Here is an 18,269-nt window from a genome sequence, read left to right as displayed (position 1 = left end):
GTCCTTCCAGCTGTCCAGTGCCCCATCCCCTCCTGAGGCTGGGCATGGGCACAGTGATGATCCATCTTAGACCTCGAGGAACAGGTCAGGACCTGAGGGCGACAGAACAAGGAGGAAGTTCTGCTCTTGATATGGGCAGCCCTGGAAGCCTCTTCCAGACTGTCACAGGTGAAGCACAGGAGCCTTCTTGGCAAAGCCCCTGTTTCTGAGTTAAGTCCTTACCATCCCCGTCCCTCCATTCCTCTGAGGTTTGCACTGGAGTAGCCGTAGAGTGTCACTAGGCACTTGCTCCTGAGTTGTCTTCCCCTTCTATTCCCAGGAAATTTAAGCAAACTGGGCACCTGGGCAGCCAGGGGCTCTGGGGGCCTAGATGGGGACAGCACAGCCTTGCGTCCTGAAGGAATGTCATGGAGGGTAGCCGCTGCCTGGTTTGCGGCTCCACCAGAAGCTCCACCAGGAGATGTGTAGGCCCTAAGGACCCACGTCCCAGCCTGGCCTGCGGCATGGACCAGACGCTCCCTCTGCTTGAGGGTTGCGTAAAATCCTCTCCCCGTTGGTCTGCCATGGATCACCACTGTGTCCACGTCCAGCATCAGGAGGGGACACGGCGACAGAAGGCTGGAGGGCTGGCTGTGCAGGGACTCTGCACTGGGTGAGCAGCTTGCAGTACTAACCCTCCCTGACCTATGAACATGAAGACTCAGGCACCAGGAGATGGGCCGGGAGAGGAGAGCCGCGGAAGGCCTGTTCCGCCAGCCCCGCCCAGAGCAGCGGCCCAGGGCTCCCCAGCCCACGTGCTCCCCTGGCGGTGGTCAGATGAAGAAACCCGCTCCCCACCTGCCTCCACACGGCTCCTTCACGCCAGGACGCCAGGGATGTTCCCCGGTCCCTTTGCTTGGAGGCGACGGCCCTGGAGAGGCCCTGGGAACAGGTGCTGCAGGAGGGACGCTGCGTCTCAGGCAGGAACACAAATGGCGCAGAGCAGCCTTCCTCCCGCTGGCCAGCAGCCCTGCAGTGGCAAAGCCTCTCAGCTGCTGGGTTTATCAGTCTGGCTCAGTGCCTGGTGCTGCATGGGCTGCAGGCGTGGCTGCAAACCAGTCACACAGAAGAGCCTGAGCTTCGCCCGCACCAGAGGGAAACGTGTGATGATGGCCAGCCCCGGCACAGGCCAGTCTGGCAGCAGCTTGTGCACCCCCAGCACCACCCTGTCCAGGGGCTCCTGGGGATTCTGGCATGATGATGTGACTGTACCTCCCATCCGCAGAGAGGGGGACTGGTGACGCAATGATCTGAGGTCACCACAGTAGCCTCACCACTGTGCCAGTTTTGAAGCCCAGCAGATAGTTACTCAGCCCCTCTTTAGGGTCTGCACCATCTTTGCAGTGAGGGATAAACAGCGGTCCCTTTGGACAAGTCCCTTTGGGAGTAGAGGGTAACAGGCTCACACATCCTGGGGATTGGGATGTGGATCTTTGGGGTCCCTAATTCATCTAGCAGAACCGTTTGGAGATTAAAGGCCACCAAAGGATTTGAGTCATTGAGAGAGGCATCACAGGTCCCTAGAGACAGTAGAGTCCAAACGGTACCCTGTGTGCACAGGAAGTTCCAAAACACATTCACATCCGATGCCCAAGGCTGGGCGAAGTGGGTGTCGAAGGCTTCGGACTCTCAGATCAGACCCAGAAGGGGATTCAGCCTCATTTTGCACTAGCCACATGCCCCCAGTATGCTCCTTGTCCTCTCTGAACCTTAGTGTCCTCTTCTGGAACATTAGGATGTAGAAATACTCTGTAAGACCATTGAGGTTAAATGAAACCAAGCTCGTAAGGAGCTTAGGAGCTTGCCACAGTCAGACTCTGAGAAAGGACTCCATGCAGGTGGCCCTGTTATCCACTCCCTCCCTCCCTGGGGGCTGCACTATACCCAGGGAGACTGAGGCCAGAGGAGGTTTCGGGTCCTTCCCAAGACAACCCCAGTACTAGTGGCTGGGGCAAGCAGAAGCCTGAGCAGCTGCCCACAGGCCCAAGGAGAGGCTGGCTAACAGGAGGCGCTGTGCTCCACAGGGAGAGAAGGCAGGAAAAAGATGAGATAAGCAGAGATTGGCAGTACCCAGGCCCCGACTGACCCCGAAGCCAAAACAGGCCTGAGGGTTTATTGGGTGTTTTGAGAAGAGGAGAACCCTAGAAATACCCCTGCTTTGTGGCAACTGTCCTGAATTCCATTCTCTGTCTTTCCATCGTAAACTGGGATGACAAGATGATCAACAACCCAGTGGCTTTTTATGACCCTCTTTAGAGAGGAAGATGGAGAACAGAAGGCAGAACGATGAGCAGGTCAGAGTCTTCTTTGGCTGCTCACTGAAGGGAAATGCAGGTGACTTTTGATTATCGTGCGCCTCTGCCCCACTCTGCGTTGGGGGAGGTGATATGGTGGGGTGAATTCCACATGCTTAGCGGGTGTTTATTCACTCGTCCTATCATAAGTACTTACAGAACACCTAAACTGTCAACAAAACGGATGTCCCTGACTTCATGGAGCTGAGCAGAGACGAGAAGTAATCAATGGCATCGACGCATGTGAACTTAAAGCCGAGCTAAGTGCCATCAGGATTGGGCCCTTCTGTGTGTTGGTGACATGAGGTGGGGGCGGGGACAGATTGTGGGAGAGGGAAGGACAGAGAGGCGGGGGTGGTGAAGGGACATGGGCTGTGGTAGAAACCTCAGTGTGTTCCCCAAAACCTGCTTGCCCCACACCCAGGGCACACAGGCAGAACGCATTTCCCAACTCCCCCTGCAAATAGCTGAGGCCGTTCCTTCCGACCAGTGGAAGTGATGCAGGTCACTGTGGGTGTGGCCTGTGACGGACCTGTAGCAGCTCCTTCCACACAGAGGGCAGAGGACGGAGGCAGAGCAGCAAGGTCTCTCCTGCAGGCAGGAACTGGGACATGGGACAGCAGCTAGCTCTACCTCAGCCTCTCCAGGAAGAATCACAGCAGCTCGGGACTGTCCTGAAGATGCAGAGACGCGACGGAGGGCTGCAGAAACAGACTCTGATGTCTCCGTGAGGGCGGGAGGACAGAAATATCCAGAAAGTGAGGGTGGCAGTGTGGGTCCGCGTGGGCCACGTGAGGGACCTGCTCCTTCAGCGGAGGATTGTACCTGCGGGGCAGAAGTCACGGCAAAGACGAGCGCACCAGATTCACATCTGTATAATACGACTCTGGCTGCCCCAGGAGAGGAGTGGGCGCCAGGTGGTGAAGCAGGGGAATGGCGGCCGGGATTATCCAGTTGCGGAATGGGGTAGCTCTGACCCAGCCAGGCCTCTGGATGCTCAGAATCAGAGAGCCCACCACAACGCCATCTGGGCCCCCTGACTAACTGATCTCTGAGGTAGAACTGTTTCTACCACAGCCCGTGTCCCTTCACCACCCCCGCCTCTCTGTCCTTCCCTCTCCCACAATCTGTCCCCGCCCCCACCTCATGTCGCCAACACACAGAAGGGCCCAGCCTTGATGGCACTTAGCTCAGCTTTAAGTTCACATGCATTTTCCGTACAGACATCCATACGCTAAGCCTGCTTGGTGTGAGGCTTCACCTAACTTGAGCCCTGACGGGTCTGGGAAATGGCCTTGGACTTGCAGGACAGTGGGGGAGGCTGAAGGAGAAGTCTGATCGGCAACCCCACCTGAGAAGTGCCTCTCATCCTTTGTGAGCTGGAAGCTCTTTAAAACCCAGGAGCAGAGAGGCCCTGCAGTACAGTCACACAGAAATAATGAGGGTGGGGGTTTGTGGGTCGCAAAAATACTCCTATTCTGATCAGTTTTGTAAGGCAGAGAAAAGAGCCCATGGGTTCCACTCCTGACAGGCCTCTGGCGCTTCATCCTTAGCGCCTGACGGGGCCCCACCCTTCAGCAGCACTGGGACAAGCGCAGCAGCCGAGTCCGTGATGGCCACGCTCTGCAGAGCCCTGCCCAGGAGTCCCTCAAAGCACAGCAGGGTCCTGCTTCCCCAGCTTAGCCACAGTCCTTATTCAATTGAGCACCTGTTAACGGAAAAACCAACAGCTTCCAGAAGGGCACTGCAGGACCAAGGGGAGTCCATGGTCGTAAGGAAAATGGAGACACTGGACGGGACAGTGGCCAGCAGCGAGCATAAAACCAAGTCCTGTGGTAAAGCAGTTGGAAAGTAAATAAAGTGCAATGTATTACTCAGTCTTATCAAATTACAGAAAATAAAGCCCAAGGGTGAGCTAACCTGCAAGATGGCAGTGTTAGGAGGGGCCTTTGGCAGGTGACCAGGCTTAGTCAGTGTCAAGGGGTGGGGCTTCCGCAATGGAACAATGCCCTTTCATGAAGAGGGCAAGACGCCAGAATGCAGAAGGCTCTTCTTTCTCTCTTTGTTCCTCCCTCTGTCCTTCCCAACCTCCCTCCTCTCTCTCTCTCTCTCTCTCTTTCTCTCTCTGTATATATCATTTTCTCCTGGAGGAGAACTCTCACCAGGAACCAAGTCCACCTTGACCTTGAACTTCTGGCCTCCAGAGGTGTGAGAAGAAATGTCTGTAGGCTAAGCCACCCAGTCCGAGGTGACTAGGACCCTGAACACCACAGAGTGGTCGAGGGGCCACCTCCTGATCATCTGTTTGGTTGGAATCAAGTGACTCTCCTAAACGGGACCGTCCTTGAATGTGGATCCTCCCCTTGGACGTGAAGCCTGGGAGAGCTTGCGCCCTGACCTCCTCAGCCCACCTCCCCTCCCACAGCTGGGGTGATCTTCGGGGCTCGCAGAATCCGCGCATTCCAAAGGAAAGCAAGAGGCCTGTGGGACTTGACTTATAAGACCTATGAAGTTAAAGTCAATCAACTCAAAACAATGACCTGGGCAAACGCACCCCAGGAGATGGCTTGTCACTGTTACTGTGGAGGCAGGAACAATGCCTGAGGCTCCTCCAAGATACGAGAATGGATCATAACAAAGACAAGAAAAACGAAGTTGAAACCAGTGAAAGAAGAGACAGACGACTGTTATTTGCAATGACTGTATATTATGGAACTCAGTAAGGTGGTTACAGAGTCAAAGGGACAGAAATGATTCATTCTCTTAGATGACAGCAAAACTAACTGGAGAATGTTTTGGGCAAAGGTTCTATTTAGAAGGACAACAAAAACATGAACTTTCTAGAAATAGAACAAGAAGAAATGTTCAAGACCTACATGAAGAAAACTATAAAACTTTACTGAAGGTCATAAAGTGCTGTAAAGATACTAATACGAAGACGTCACTCCTCCCCCACCGTGTTTGTTTCTAATTCTGCCTGCCCCAGCATCCTGGCCTTTTCTCCTGCGTCTTGGATGTTCTATTCTTGGATGTCTGCAAGACCTGGATAATTCTTTTGAGCTGGAGTGAGTGGGCTCCTGTTCGCTGCAATCACGACTTGCTCAACATCTTGACTCTTGAATCCTCTCCTTCACCCTCCCACACTCTCTTCAGATGGCCGCCTTTAGCTGCGGGTAGTAATAATAACAATAACAATAACAATAATAGCAAATAGACAGCAGAATTAAAAATTTATAAAATGTTTTTGCAGCTTTAATCTGTCACACCACTCACCACATCCCTCACATGAACTGGCTCTGTTCCCATGACCAGCTCAAACTCACAGGAGAAGAGGCCTGAGCAGCTGACCCTCTTGAGTCAGGGGTGGGCCCCTGGCCCAGTGCTGCTGGTGTGGGTTGGGTCAGGATGAAGGGCGTTGGCACAGGAGGCCCAGGCGAGTATGGTGCGCCTCACATCAGACTCACCCGTGAGCCAGGCACTCAAGCAATTTACCTGTTTATTTAAAACTCCTAACATGTCCCAACCAAGTCACTAACCAAGTCACCACTTTGTTGCTAGGGAAACTGACTTGCTGAGGTCAGTAAGTTCTCTGTGGTCACGTGGCCAACCTGTAAATCAAAGATGGATCCAGTTCCAAGTCTCCAGTGCTTGGGGTCTTGCTTTGTGGCCTCGCCAAGTTCAGGTAGCAGAGCCACAGCCCTCGGGAGGGGTGGGCTCCTAAATCCAGCCTCGTGGCTGCAAAGCTGAGCATCTCCTCCGCTAGGTCCCTGCCGAGGTACTTCTACACCAGCCACCAGGTCCCACGGACCCAGGAACTCCCCGATCTTCCAGTCCCCTGCTGAGCTGGCAGCCCTGCGCAAGGTCTGTGTGGCTCTCCACACCGCTGTGTTCCACCACCACCCCCTTCTCGCCCTCGCTTCATCTCCACCAAGTCCACCTGGTCAAGGACGCTCCTGCTTTGTGGCCACAGCACCAACGTCACAAACAGCAGGAATTCAATACCCTGCAGTGAAACGAAATCGAGTTAGTGAAGCTCCAAGTCGAGCGGCAGCCTGAGGGAGTCCCTCCCCGGGGATGAGCCAGAGCTGCTCCAGGGCCGCAGCCACAAACCACCTTTCCTTCTGGCTCTGCGAGGCCACGGACACAGTGTACCGACTGAGGGGACACATCTGGAGTCTCCCCTCCACGTCAGCTGGAGTTTCAGATCCTCAGGCATCCACCTGGCAGGGGAACATTCAACTCATACCCGTGACTCCAAAGGAATCAGCTAGAACTTTTTCCTGCGATTTGGATGGGAGATGGCGGACCCCATCATTGAGGAATCTCTCCAAGGTTCACGGCCCCCTCCCCATCCTCAGCCTTCAGTCTTCGTGGACTGAGGGGCCCAGACCCTCAGCTGGACTGGGGAAGAACCACTCCCATAGAGGGTCCCTAGGGGAGGAGTGTCCCCCTTAGAACCAGATCAGCTTCCAGATGGGTCTGAGGCTGGAAGCCTTGTGCTGGAGTCAGGGTGAGAGCCCACCCAGCAAGGACGGACCCACTTCCCATGAGTGAGATATTCAGAGGATGGGGAGCCAGGGGCCTGGAGAGGAGTACGCAGGGACTGATCGGAATCACCTAAATGAGATTCCTTTGGCCCCCAGATTCCTTCACACGAGCAGCTTCAGTGACCTCCAAAGACCACATCTCAGTCTGGCCCATTTCTGTGGCACCTGCACCCCCACTCCTTCAAGAAGCTCTTTCTGGGGTGTCCCCTCAACTTGCTGTCCTCTGCTCAGTGGGGACCACCCACGGGGAGCCCTGTGCCACCCTCGCTGCTTGCTCTCCGGTGCTCTGCTGACTACAACCGCCCAGGAACCCCAGTCTCTTCCCCTCACGACACCGCAGGAGGGATTTCCTTACACAAGACAGTAGACATATTTTCTCATGGATTTCTTTGTGACGGTAAATCTCCCATGAGTGCCAATGTTCTCAAAGTGGCCATGAAGGGGCCCTGAGAAGGATCCGCCTCTTCTCCGCAGTCACTGCCTGTCCGCAACGGCGTCCGCACCATCCAGCCACACCCTGTGCCCAGGTGCGCACACGCAGAGCACCTCCCTCCTCTCCTTCATGCTCTGCTCTGAGCCTCGGCGAAGGAGCTGACAGGGAGGACACGTGGGTGCCCGCGGGCTGTGTGGTGCTGTTGTGGAGCACCCCTGGATGCTGGAGACCAGAGGAGGCTTCTGCGTCAGGCTCACACAGCACAGCTCAAAGACGCCACAAGCACCTCAGGTCTGGGGGCTCCTGTCGCCTGCCACCCAAGCCTGGCACACACCGGCTCTGGGGCGGTTCTCTCCTCACTCTCTCAGGAAATGCTTTGGGGCATGGAGGCCATTGCCTGGGAGGGTCACAGGGGGAAGATGGGATGGAGAGGAGCCAGACGGCTTCTCCAAATTGCAGGTTGTGATGAATGACTGACAGGTAGGGAATCGCAGCGTGGAGCAGGGAGGAGGTGAGGATCCTGGAGGATGCACCTGCCCCCGAGCCAGGCAGGTGCAGAGAACTGCAAGTAAGTGGCAGAGGGGCCCTCAACAGTGGGCAGCATCCCTCTGGATATCCGAAATGCATCTGCTGAGTTCAATTGCTTCAAACAGATGTGTGGCCCTCCCCTTTATTTTTTCTCCTGAGGATCATAATTCTCCAGTGAAACTCTGAGGCTTTGGCACCTCAGGACACAGGGCTGTATATCGCCACTGCCCATTAGCAGTTAGCACTCTTCAAGTGAGACAGACGTGGCTAAGGAAGGATCTCTTACTCTCAGCACAAAAGTTCCTAACAGAAGCCACCCATGCCATCTCTAACGAGACAGGGAGAAAATGGACATCCGATTTGCAATCAGTTCTAACCTGAGTGACATCCCAGGCTAATGTAAAGGGAGAGTCAGGGGGTGAAGTTCAGCGGCAGAACACATGCCTAGTGTGTGCAGGGTCATGGCTTCCATCCTCAGCAGCAGAAACACAAACAAATAAATAAGTAAATAAAGAGAGATGAAAACAGACATTTGAATCGTTCATCTTAACTTCATTTTATTACAACTTCAAGGAAAATAGTTGCAGGATAAATGAGAATGGAGATAAACACAGAGATTAAGCTACTCAAATTTTCCTTGCCTATGCTTGTCTACAGGGGTATAAATATTATGGGTTTCTATACATGCAATTAGGTTTGCGGTGCATGTGTGTATCTCGCATGGATGACTTCTGTCTAGGGTGTTGTTGCCTTAGTTTCTTGACAGATGATGGTTGAATTTTGGGGTCTTCAAGCGGACTAGGAAGGGTCTCCCCCACTAGGACTGAGATCCAGCCTTCTTCTTCTGGAATTTTCTGAACTGAGACTGAATGGCTACCGCCGCCCGTTCTGTCTCTGGTGCATCCATGTCAATGTCAAATTCTTCTTGAACTTTCTTCTGCCCATCTGCAGCAAGAAAAACACAAACATGTGGTCATCTGAGCTGCAAATAGAAGAGAAGATAGGGGCACCAGCTAAACAAAGCCAGACAGACCACCAGGCTGCACACCTCAGGGCTGGGACGCTGCTCCCAGCACAAGACCTGTTTGCAAAGTAAAATCCCCTGCAAAGGGGGCCTCCCACAGTTGGGAGTCCACTGTTCTCTAGTTGCCTGAACTCTGTCCTGAGAGGGGCCATGAAAGTCAAGGACACAGTCTGGACACTGGCTGTGTTTTCTGCACCTGATTTTTGGTTCCTACCAGAGACAGTTTACATAAACTTTTAAAAACATTAACTGTGCTGGTATTTTCTCCTGGTATGTCATGTAGATACAACTGCCACAGGCGCTGACCCAATGTTAGCTGGCTTTCATAAGAGCGCTAAGTTAGCAAAGTAACACACTGAGTTTCTGTGGACACTTTGCTGCCAAGGAGACTTGCTTAGTGCATTCAGGGCTTCAGTTTTTATCATCCTCAGGACTACACCGACCTGCACAGTTAGACTGAAGTTTCACGAACCATGCATTGTATTCCTCCGAGGTAGGTGTGGGGATGTGTATACCAGGGCAGAAGAGTCGAGCTAAAAACATAAGTCAGAAAGAAGTGACACCTTGTGGGGCCCGTTCCATCACGCTGGGTACCTTTCTGCACACTGGCCAGCTTCCAGCAACTGGTAAAAACAAATAAGTAAATAAAATCCCCCAGCCACACAAGAGGAAGGTCTTTAAAATTCTCCAGCCCAGCGGGGCTGATGGCCAGCCATCAGAGACATGATGTCTCTTGTGTTCTTTTTTCCATACAGACACTGGGGCCTCAGGTGCCCCCCTGCAGCTATGCAAGGTCTCCTGAGTGCAAGACTGAGTGACAACTGGGTGTCCCTGGGGGGAGGCCGCACAGTCACAGTGTTTGCAAAGGCTCTCAGGTGCAGCCAGAGTGGGATCCAGCCCCTCTGGACAGGTAAAGTAACAAGTAGCCCTAGAGTTAGCTCAAGGCAGAACAACCTGGCCCAACAGCCTCACTGCTAGGCGTCACTTGCACCTGGTGCAGCAGGGGCCGAAAGAGAGAAGCACTTCCAGCCCAGGGACAGAGAACCGAGGGAGCCTTCTGAGGCAGGAGAGAAAGCCCCAGCCAGGGAGCAAGGCTTGCCTGCCATTCTGACCGTCATTCAGCCCTAACCTGCTCCAGTTGCTTCCTTTCTCAGAGACTTTGCAGAATAACAGACAGCGAGCGACCCTAATCCCAACTAAGAGGGCGGGGGACACAGTCCCTTCAAGTAAGGCTTGTTCTCTACTGCTTGCTGCCCGCAGATGGATGATAGAGGGGGCAGGGGGATGATAGGCGTGGGAAATACGTAGGTTTAGATGATATTATAGATACGGAGGATACAGAAGAGAAAGACGACAGATACAGATGATATGATAGTAGTTAGATACAGATATGAATAGATGGTAGATGCGATGATAGATATGGAAGATGGAGCAGATGATAGGTAGATAGAGGGATAGATGCCTGAGAACCAGCATTTATTTCAGATAGATCTTGAATGACCTTTCTCTCGCAGACCCATAAGCAGGCTCCTTGGTCTTCCTGGCAACTAAGCGGGTTCTGCCTGCAGCCCTCCAGTCGCACCCCCATCTGGGAGCAGGGGACCTGGCTGCAGGCCTGCCTGCCTTGTTAAACTGACAGATTTATGACCTCAATCAAAGGACTGTTTTCTTCTCTCCCAGATCTGCTGCCAATGCCCACGAGAGCAGAGCTTTGAATGCACCGTCGGGGGACATTTGGGTGCTGTCCTCTGTGACCCAGGAGAGCCCAATGATGCAGAGGATACAGGAACTGTTTCCCACCAAGTCGGTCAACCTCTCGCATTCAATCTACATTCCCCTTCTGCAGGGAACACGGAGGGGCAGGACCATTGGCTCAAGTGGGTATTTGTGAAATGCTTAATTAATGGTGTTCCGTGATCCCAGGACAGGAAGGCAAGAACCTGAAGTACAACGGCCCCAGTGCTTGTGGTAGGAGAAATGAACCTTCAGTACCAAAACCAGCTGTGGCTACGGAGCAGCTGCAGTGCTAGGAACGGTCATGTCTGCCAAACCCCTGTCCCGCCAGGAATGCCCGTGTCACCTGTTGAGTAGGGGAAATTCACCCTGACCCAAGGGAGGATGGGAGATGTCTCTCAGAATTAAAATGTCGCTATGACCTGAAGTTCCTGAGGGGCCTGATTCGTCTTCTCCCTTTTGTAACAATGGGGAAGAAAGCTATAATCTTATTTTTTGACAAATGAAGATGCAGAGAATTATGTATATTTAGGGAATATATAATAAGATGGTGAGGATGGGTCAGAAACACAAAGGTTACAATTGTATCTTAAACTAATTCTTCCACTGAAACATAAGTTATGGATCCCTCCCTTGTTTGAAAAACTCATTAGGCCTGAGGCACAGGGATCAGCACAAATGCTCTAAGGGCCCGGAGATGCCTCGAGGTGGTCCTGGCAGAAGGAGTCCGGAGGCGTTGCTGGGTAAAGGGCAGCGCCTCAGGGAAATCTGACCTGGGTGGAGAGAGGCGCAGGCGCTTCAGCAGACGTCCAGCCTGGAGATCGGGAGGCCGGGGCGTGGCCTCCCACAGGTGGGCCCAGGGCTTGTGTCACTGGGGAGCCCACAGGAGCCCAGGGGAACTGCTGAGTCGTGGGTGGAGGCAACGACTCCTGAGCATTCCCCACAAAGGCTGGCTCCCATGCCAGGGAAATCTGGGGGTGTTTCTGAGTGCTTCCATGCTGGAAAAGAGGCTACCACCCACACCTGGCCGGGGAGAAGTTAAATGCAGGAATTGGGGCCCTTGCAGACAAAGCCCCAAGTCTCTTTGGAGTGAGAGGCTGACCTCTCCTAGCCCCCAGACCCTCCCCAGCAGAAGTGGGACAGTAGATTTGGAGATTGCCTCCCACTGCTGTAGGACCTGGGGAGGGTTCTTAGCTCCTCTGCAACTCAGTTTTTTCATTTAGAAAATTCAGAAATAAAATCACGTTTTAAAACATTAACCTACCTAGCTACCCAGCTCTGCAGTGTTAAGCACTGATCAACACCTTATTATAAGGTAAACTGCAGCCCAGATGATATTGGGCACAGTCACATGGGCCCTAATTCAGAGAGGAAGGGGGCACTTCCCTCCATAGCCAGCTGTGCGGCCAGTGTGGGCAGCTGTGTTTGCTGGGCTTGAGGTGGGGACAGCCCCAGTCAGCAAAGCCAGCCATGAAGAACACACTTAAGGCCTGGGACGCGGCTCAGGGGCAGAGCCCTTACTCGGCATGCTCAAGACCCTGGATTGTACCCAAGTCCCCCCAAAACAATTAAATAAATGAAGAGTATTCGAAGCAGAGACCTCCTGCACCAACCGCTATAGTCCACAACCAAAAGCCTGGTCATACAGAGCTCGGGCGGTGCAGAGTCCTTCCCAGTCCCCGGCTGGGGGCCCTGGCACAGATGCCACCTGGGAGGCAGTGGCTCTTCTCAATTAGCAGCACAGGGCAAACGTGTGCCCTCTGGTTTCCAGATGGCAGGGCGACCGTCTCCCTTCGTTTCTGTTTCTTCTCTCACGAAAATGTCTGAAGGCTTGTATCTGGACTGGGTAGGCTCCACCTGACATTTTTATTTAAGAACTGGAAAAACAGACAGCCACCCAGCTCCTAATACTGGCTTTCTGTCCGTCTGAGCAAGCAGTGTTTTACCACAACACCCTGCAAGCTGTCCGGAGCTGCACAGTTTTGTTTCTGTCTGGGGTTCTGGAATTCCGTCCTTTCCTTCTCCGTATGAAATTCTGAATGTGACCATGGAAGTGGTCAAGAGGAAATTTGTACCTACCTGTAAGCAGATTTCATGTAAAAGAGCGACTCCGTTGAAGGATGTGGAAAAACCCAACTTCTGGGACATTTGGTGGGAAAACAACAGACCCACCACATCAATGTCCTGTGTGCCCAGGCAGGCAGGATGCCCACGGCCCTGCAGACTAACCCCACTCTCAAGTCCATCACCTGGAAAATTCTGTCTCATCCAAAATGAAGACTGACTCCTACAAGGCTGAACAGACTGCATGACTGCTCCATTCTCTATTTACCGCTGCACTCTCTGTTACTCACTCCGCACCTGCTATCTGCATGCCTGTCGGTGATCCAGCATACGGCTCGTGTGTGTGCACCACACACACACACACTCACACAAACAGCACAAAGCTTGCGAAATGGCCCCCAAGCAATTAGGCTTTCCACACTGCCCCCGCAATGGGCAGAAACTTCCCCCAAACACCATGGCACAGAGCTCTGCCCACAGTCCAGCGTAAGGAAGAACCAGTGCTGGAGAGGGCAGCTCAGATCTGCCACGGCCCCAGGTGGGAAGCTGCGCTCCTGTTCAGGTAAGACTTCCTGCTACTGAAGATCCTCTTCCGTTACCTTCCCCCAAATACGGCCTGTTCTTTGCAGAAACTGAGACCAGAAGAGGCCTCTACTGTGGAGGGAGATGCGGAGGCAGCCAGGGCAAGATGGTGAGTGAGGAGGTTGGGCAGGGCCAGAACAAAGGAGCAGGGGAGGGTCTTCTGACGAGGTCACCTTCCTGGGTGGCAAAAGTACTCATGGACACAGCAGGGGACCCAGTCAGACAGACACTTCTGTACCTGTGCCCCTAACCGGGGATCCAACAGAAAAACTAAAACAGACACATGGACAGAGGGGGCTCCAGTCAGTAATGGTGAGGAGGGGAGGGGTTAAGGAAAGGAGGAAGCTCCAGACAGGCCAAAGCTCCCCTCTGGACTCCCAGCTCTGGGCCCTTCTCTTAAGTCTATCTCTGAATCTGTCGCTTTCACAATAAACCTGCTGCTTGCTTGCTGTCTCTGTGTCCCGTTCAATCATGCTGAATGGAGACAACGAGCCAGCACCCCTGGATGGTAACGCTATTATGCTTGATTATGCCATGAGAAATACTTTAGGCGGCTCCTCTTAAAGACGCAATGATAATAAGAGACTTTCTTTATTGAGCATGAAATAGATCCTTCCTCCTACACCTAAATGGGTTTTCTTTTACAGATCATTTGATGGGCAAATGTAAAATAGAGAATCATAAATATAAAAGTAAGGAACTACCACCAGTCGAAGACAATCCGAAATGTATACAAGCCATGGGATGGCAACATGGTTTTATAGACTAAAATTACATTTGCATTTATCTATCCTGAAACTCTGAATGCTGGAGTGGAGGTTCTCCGATCAGGCCGCGGTCCATCAACAGACACATGCTGAGCACCAGGATCAGTCTGTTCAGATTTCCATGACAAAATACCATAGACCAGGGCTGAAACCACAGAAACTCATTTTCTCTGGTTCCAGAGGCTGAAGGTCTGAGAGGAGGTGACAGCAGGCAGGTCTCCCTGAGGCCTCTCTCTTTGGCTTGGGGACGGCCACTTTCCCAAGGAATGCTCACGTGGTGAGGGGCACAGCCCCGGTGAGTGCGCATCCAGAGTTCCTGTCCATACACAGACACCAGTCCTGTTGGATTAGGATTCACCCTAATGGCTCCACGTAACATTGCTCTCCTCTTCAATGGCACTGTCTCCAAAACAGTCACATTCTGAGTTCCAGGAGGTTAAGTCTTCAAATGGCAGGGGAGGGAGGGGACAGGGCACACCTTGACCGTAACAGCACCTGATCTAACTTTTGTACTTTATGCATTTTAAAGTGGCTTTGAATTCTTTGCTTTGTTTGACTTATACACCCATTTATAAGAGCTACACGAAATATCCACTGTCCCTATTTTACCAGGACTCAGAGTCTACCCTGAGTCTCGTCCAGGATTGTTTTGTACATACTGGCCAAACCCAGGTCTTGCTCCAAATCTCATGGTTACTCTGAAGAGTTCTTGCACTACTTTCAGCTCCTTGGATGTAGGTCAGCTGACAGTCTTCTGTATAGATCAGTTAATGTCTCTGTGAAAAATCGTGTATTCAGTAGTCCAAGTCTACACATGTACCGTGATGGATCCACCCACAACATCACCTGTTCCCTGGTGACCAGGACTTCACATCAAATTCATTCAGTTAGCAAGTGGTCGAGAACTTTAGTGTGGCCCCTGTCTGAAGGTGGGGAACAGCAGAGGACACACTTGGGTCCCTGCCTCCCAGAGGAAAACAGAAAATAGAAAAGTAAAAGCATTGGGGGAAAAAAAATGGAATTTCAGAGATTCCCAAAACAAAGCAGGTTGCTGACCAGGAGAGCTAGGCCTTGCCTGAGTTCAGGATGTCAGGAATGGCCCTGGGAAGGAGCCAGCAGGGAGGGGCCTGAGCCCAAGACCCACCTGCCAGGAGGGCGGGGGCAGCAGGGCTCTTAACAACCTGGAAACAACATGTTTTGAAAGATTATTCTTCTTCCATGAATTCGCATTGAAGTGGCAGACTTCAAATAATTAACATAAATTCCTTAGAAATTAACAGACATAAAAAGACATCTAGAGAAAGACAGAGCTGTTCCTAGATCCCCTAGCCACCCAAGATGGGACAGAGAGTCTGAGACACACAGTATGGTATATTTTGGGCTGGGGTATGTGCTGCTCTCTGGTAGAGCACATGCTCCGTAATGGGCAAGACCCTGGGTTCAATTCCCAGCACCCAAAAAAAAAAAAAAAAAAAAAAAAACTGTATACATAAAACACTAGCCCTAAGCTCAGTGAAGGGAACCCCCTACGTAGATTTTTCCAAGTTTACAATGTAAGTCATGAACATAGATTTTATGTTTTACACACACACACACACACACACACACACACATGGGCAAAGGCTCTCATTTACATATTTATAGTTCTCTATAGCTTAAGATTATTTGATAGAAACAAATTACCTCCTAAGGCCTAATCCTGCAGATCAGAAATTTGTGCATAAGCAGTAAATTGAGATATAATTGTCCTGAGTAGGAGTTTTCCTTCATTAGGAGTCGAAGCACATAGCGTTCCATAAAAGACCGAAGTTTTAGCACGCCGTAAAGAAATAGCAGTCATTTAGCTTAAGTATGCCCTGCAAATGGGACGTTTGAATGCCAAGGTTTGCAGAACGTCCCACCTTTTTTCAAAGTGTATATTAACTTGGAAAGTTAAAGTTAATATGCATCAGTTGCGCAGCCTCTGCTGTCTCTAAGCCAACTGGCCCCAGTACTAGGGGCTCTCCACTGGGGCCCACACCTCCTTCACATCAAGTCACTGAGGCCCAAGTAGAGCCAGTGTGGGGTCCTTTCCAGGGACTGAAACCCTCGCCCACCAGGCAGCAAGAGAAGGTAAGAAAATCACGTGCGGTCTGGAATGAAGCCAGAAAATAAGGCATCTAATGCTGGGAAAGAGGTCAATTCTTCTGAGAAAAATTGGTAAAAGTACATGCAAGCGCACAGCAGACAGAAATGCTGCCAGAGAGGATCATATTTTTCGAAATGCCCACTTAAAAAAAAAACAAAGACAATACGTCCTTTAAGAAGCCAGAAATGAGGCACACAGAGAGCCGTGGTGTCCCTCAGCTGGCTGTGCTTGGGTGACAAACGGCCACTCGTTGCCTGGCAGGCGGGGGAAGACCCCCAGCCAGCAGGGGCTCCCAGCCACTGCGCACACATTTGTTGAGTCGAGGTTGCTGGTGCAGAGAATTGTAATTTTCCAGGTCTGTGCTAAGAAGCAGAGATTAATGAGCAAGGTCAGGCATTAGCAGCAGCAGGCGGGGGACTTTCTGTATCTATTATGTTCCCCAGACCCAATAAAAACCCAATTCCAGTTCCTCTATCTCCGTTTACCAGGTGGATGCCTTCAGTGGGGTTCACGGCTCTTTCCAGGAGAGCGATTCTCTTCATCCTAAAATAGAGGCGCTCTGAATCCCACAGGCCCGGACGTGCCGGCCGCGGGCTCCGTTGTCGTGAAGCCTAATTTGGTCAGCTGGAAGACCCGGCTCGCTCCTGGCTTCCCTGGGTCGTCTCCCTCCATCATCGGGGCTGTCCAGCTGCCATGGGCTACGCTCTGGTTTGTGTAAAACGCCTGCTCGACGTGCGCTCGGAGGGTCGAGAGAGTGCGGGTCTGAGAGATTCCACTGGGAAGAAGGAGCTCTGGGGACATCAAACCTCCCCCACACTCGTTAAGCCCAGGAAGGTGGCAGCAAAAAGGAGACATAAATACCATTTTAAGATGTTTGTCTCATTCCATAGGAATGAAAATATTGTACCCTATTTGTGTACAATGAATCAAAATGCAGTCTGTAAAAATAAAAAAAGAATAATTTTAAAAAGGATGTTTTTGTTGTTGTTGTTTGTGTTTTTGTGTGTGTGTGTTGGGGGGGGTTCTATTGGAAGGCAGACTCTGGCCCTGGCTGCTTAACAGAGTACCACACGCAGGCGACACTTGAACAACAGAAGCTCATTCCCCCGCATCCTGGAGGCTGGGAGTCCAAGATCCAGGTGTGGTGAGCTCTCCCTGGTCTGCAGACAGCTCCTTCCTGCAACTCAGCTGGTCCTCACTGTGTGTGTCTGTGTCCCAGTGTCCTCTTAGAATGGCCCCAGGGCCCTTTGAGGGTCTCACCACAATGGCCTTTTTTTGTTTTTGTTTTTGTGTTTGTACCAGAGGTGGAACCCAGGGCGCTGAACCACTGAGCCACATCCCCAGCCCTTGTTATGTTTTATTTAGAGACAGGGTCTCGCTGAGCTGCTGAGGCTGGCTTTGAAGTTTCCGTCCTCCTGCCTCCGCCTCCCGAGCCACCGGGATCACAGGCGCGCCACCGTACCCAGCCACAATGGCCTCTTTCAAGCCCCCATCTCTGCAGTCACACCTGAGGAAATGACCCTGGGAGCCTCAACACGTGAATGTAGGGACTCAACCAGCTCCTCACGCTCATGAAAACGCCTCTTCATTCAGAGGAACACAGAGACGAGCAGTCAGGCAGGATGGGAAGCAGTGTGACCAGGGATAGCAGGAAGTCAAGCCCCGAGTCTTGACTGTGGTCCTGAGGCTCGAACCTCCCTTGCAGTTGAAGCAGAGCTGAGCGGGAGAGGAGTCTGTTTTCTCGTGAGGTGCAGGAGGAAGCCCAGATGCAGTGCTTGCTACCCCGGACGGTGGCCTGCGGGCCGGCCCGCCCAGCGCCCTGTCCTTCCAGGCCCTCCCTTTGCCACGGAGACTGAGAACAGGACTAGAGCTCTGCTGGCCAGGCCAGGTCAGGCAGATGCGCTGCCAGGATCCGGGGAGGCAGATGTGCCTGAGACGGTGGCCAGACGCAGGGAGATCCCTCCTCTGCAGCACCAAGTGGGTTTCTCTGGGCTGTCCCACTCAGTGCCCATTGCTGGTGCCACGTGCCAGGAAGCCTCAGGAGCAGCCAGGCTCCTGCTGGAATCATCCAGCATGGGACTTGGTCACCCAGGTCGCCTCCCAGAACCTGTGCAGAGCATGGATGCCCT

At 52.4% G+C, this 18,269-nt stretch overlaps 1 protein-coding gene across 1 annotated transcript in view; it reads right to left on the bottom strand.

Annotated features, from left to right (window-relative positions):
* Positions 1-8,377: 8,377 nt before the first annotated feature.
* The window catches only part of Pcp4 (Purkinje cell protein 4), a 52,909-nt gene continuing 43,017 nt past the window's right edge, over positions 8,378-18,269 (bottom strand). Inside the window, exon 3 of the mRNA XM_047565167.1 lies at positions 8,378-8,786. Coding sequence (XP_047421123.1) covers positions 8,659-8,786 — 128 coding nt within the window. The 3' untranslated portion in view covers positions 8,378-8,658. The remainder of the gene's footprint in view (positions 8,787-18,269) is intronic.

This window comes from Sciurus carolinensis, chromosome 9 (assembly GCF_902686445.1).
Source record: "Sciurus carolinensis chromosome 9, mSciCar1.2, whole genome shotgun sequence".
In the NCBI taxonomy this organism is placed as follows: Eukaryota; Metazoa; Chordata; class Mammalia; order Rodentia; family Sciuridae; genus Sciurus; species Sciurus carolinensis.
The sequence above is the reverse complement of the archived record's forward strand: the minus strand, read 5'-3'. Positions and strand labels throughout refer to the sequence as shown.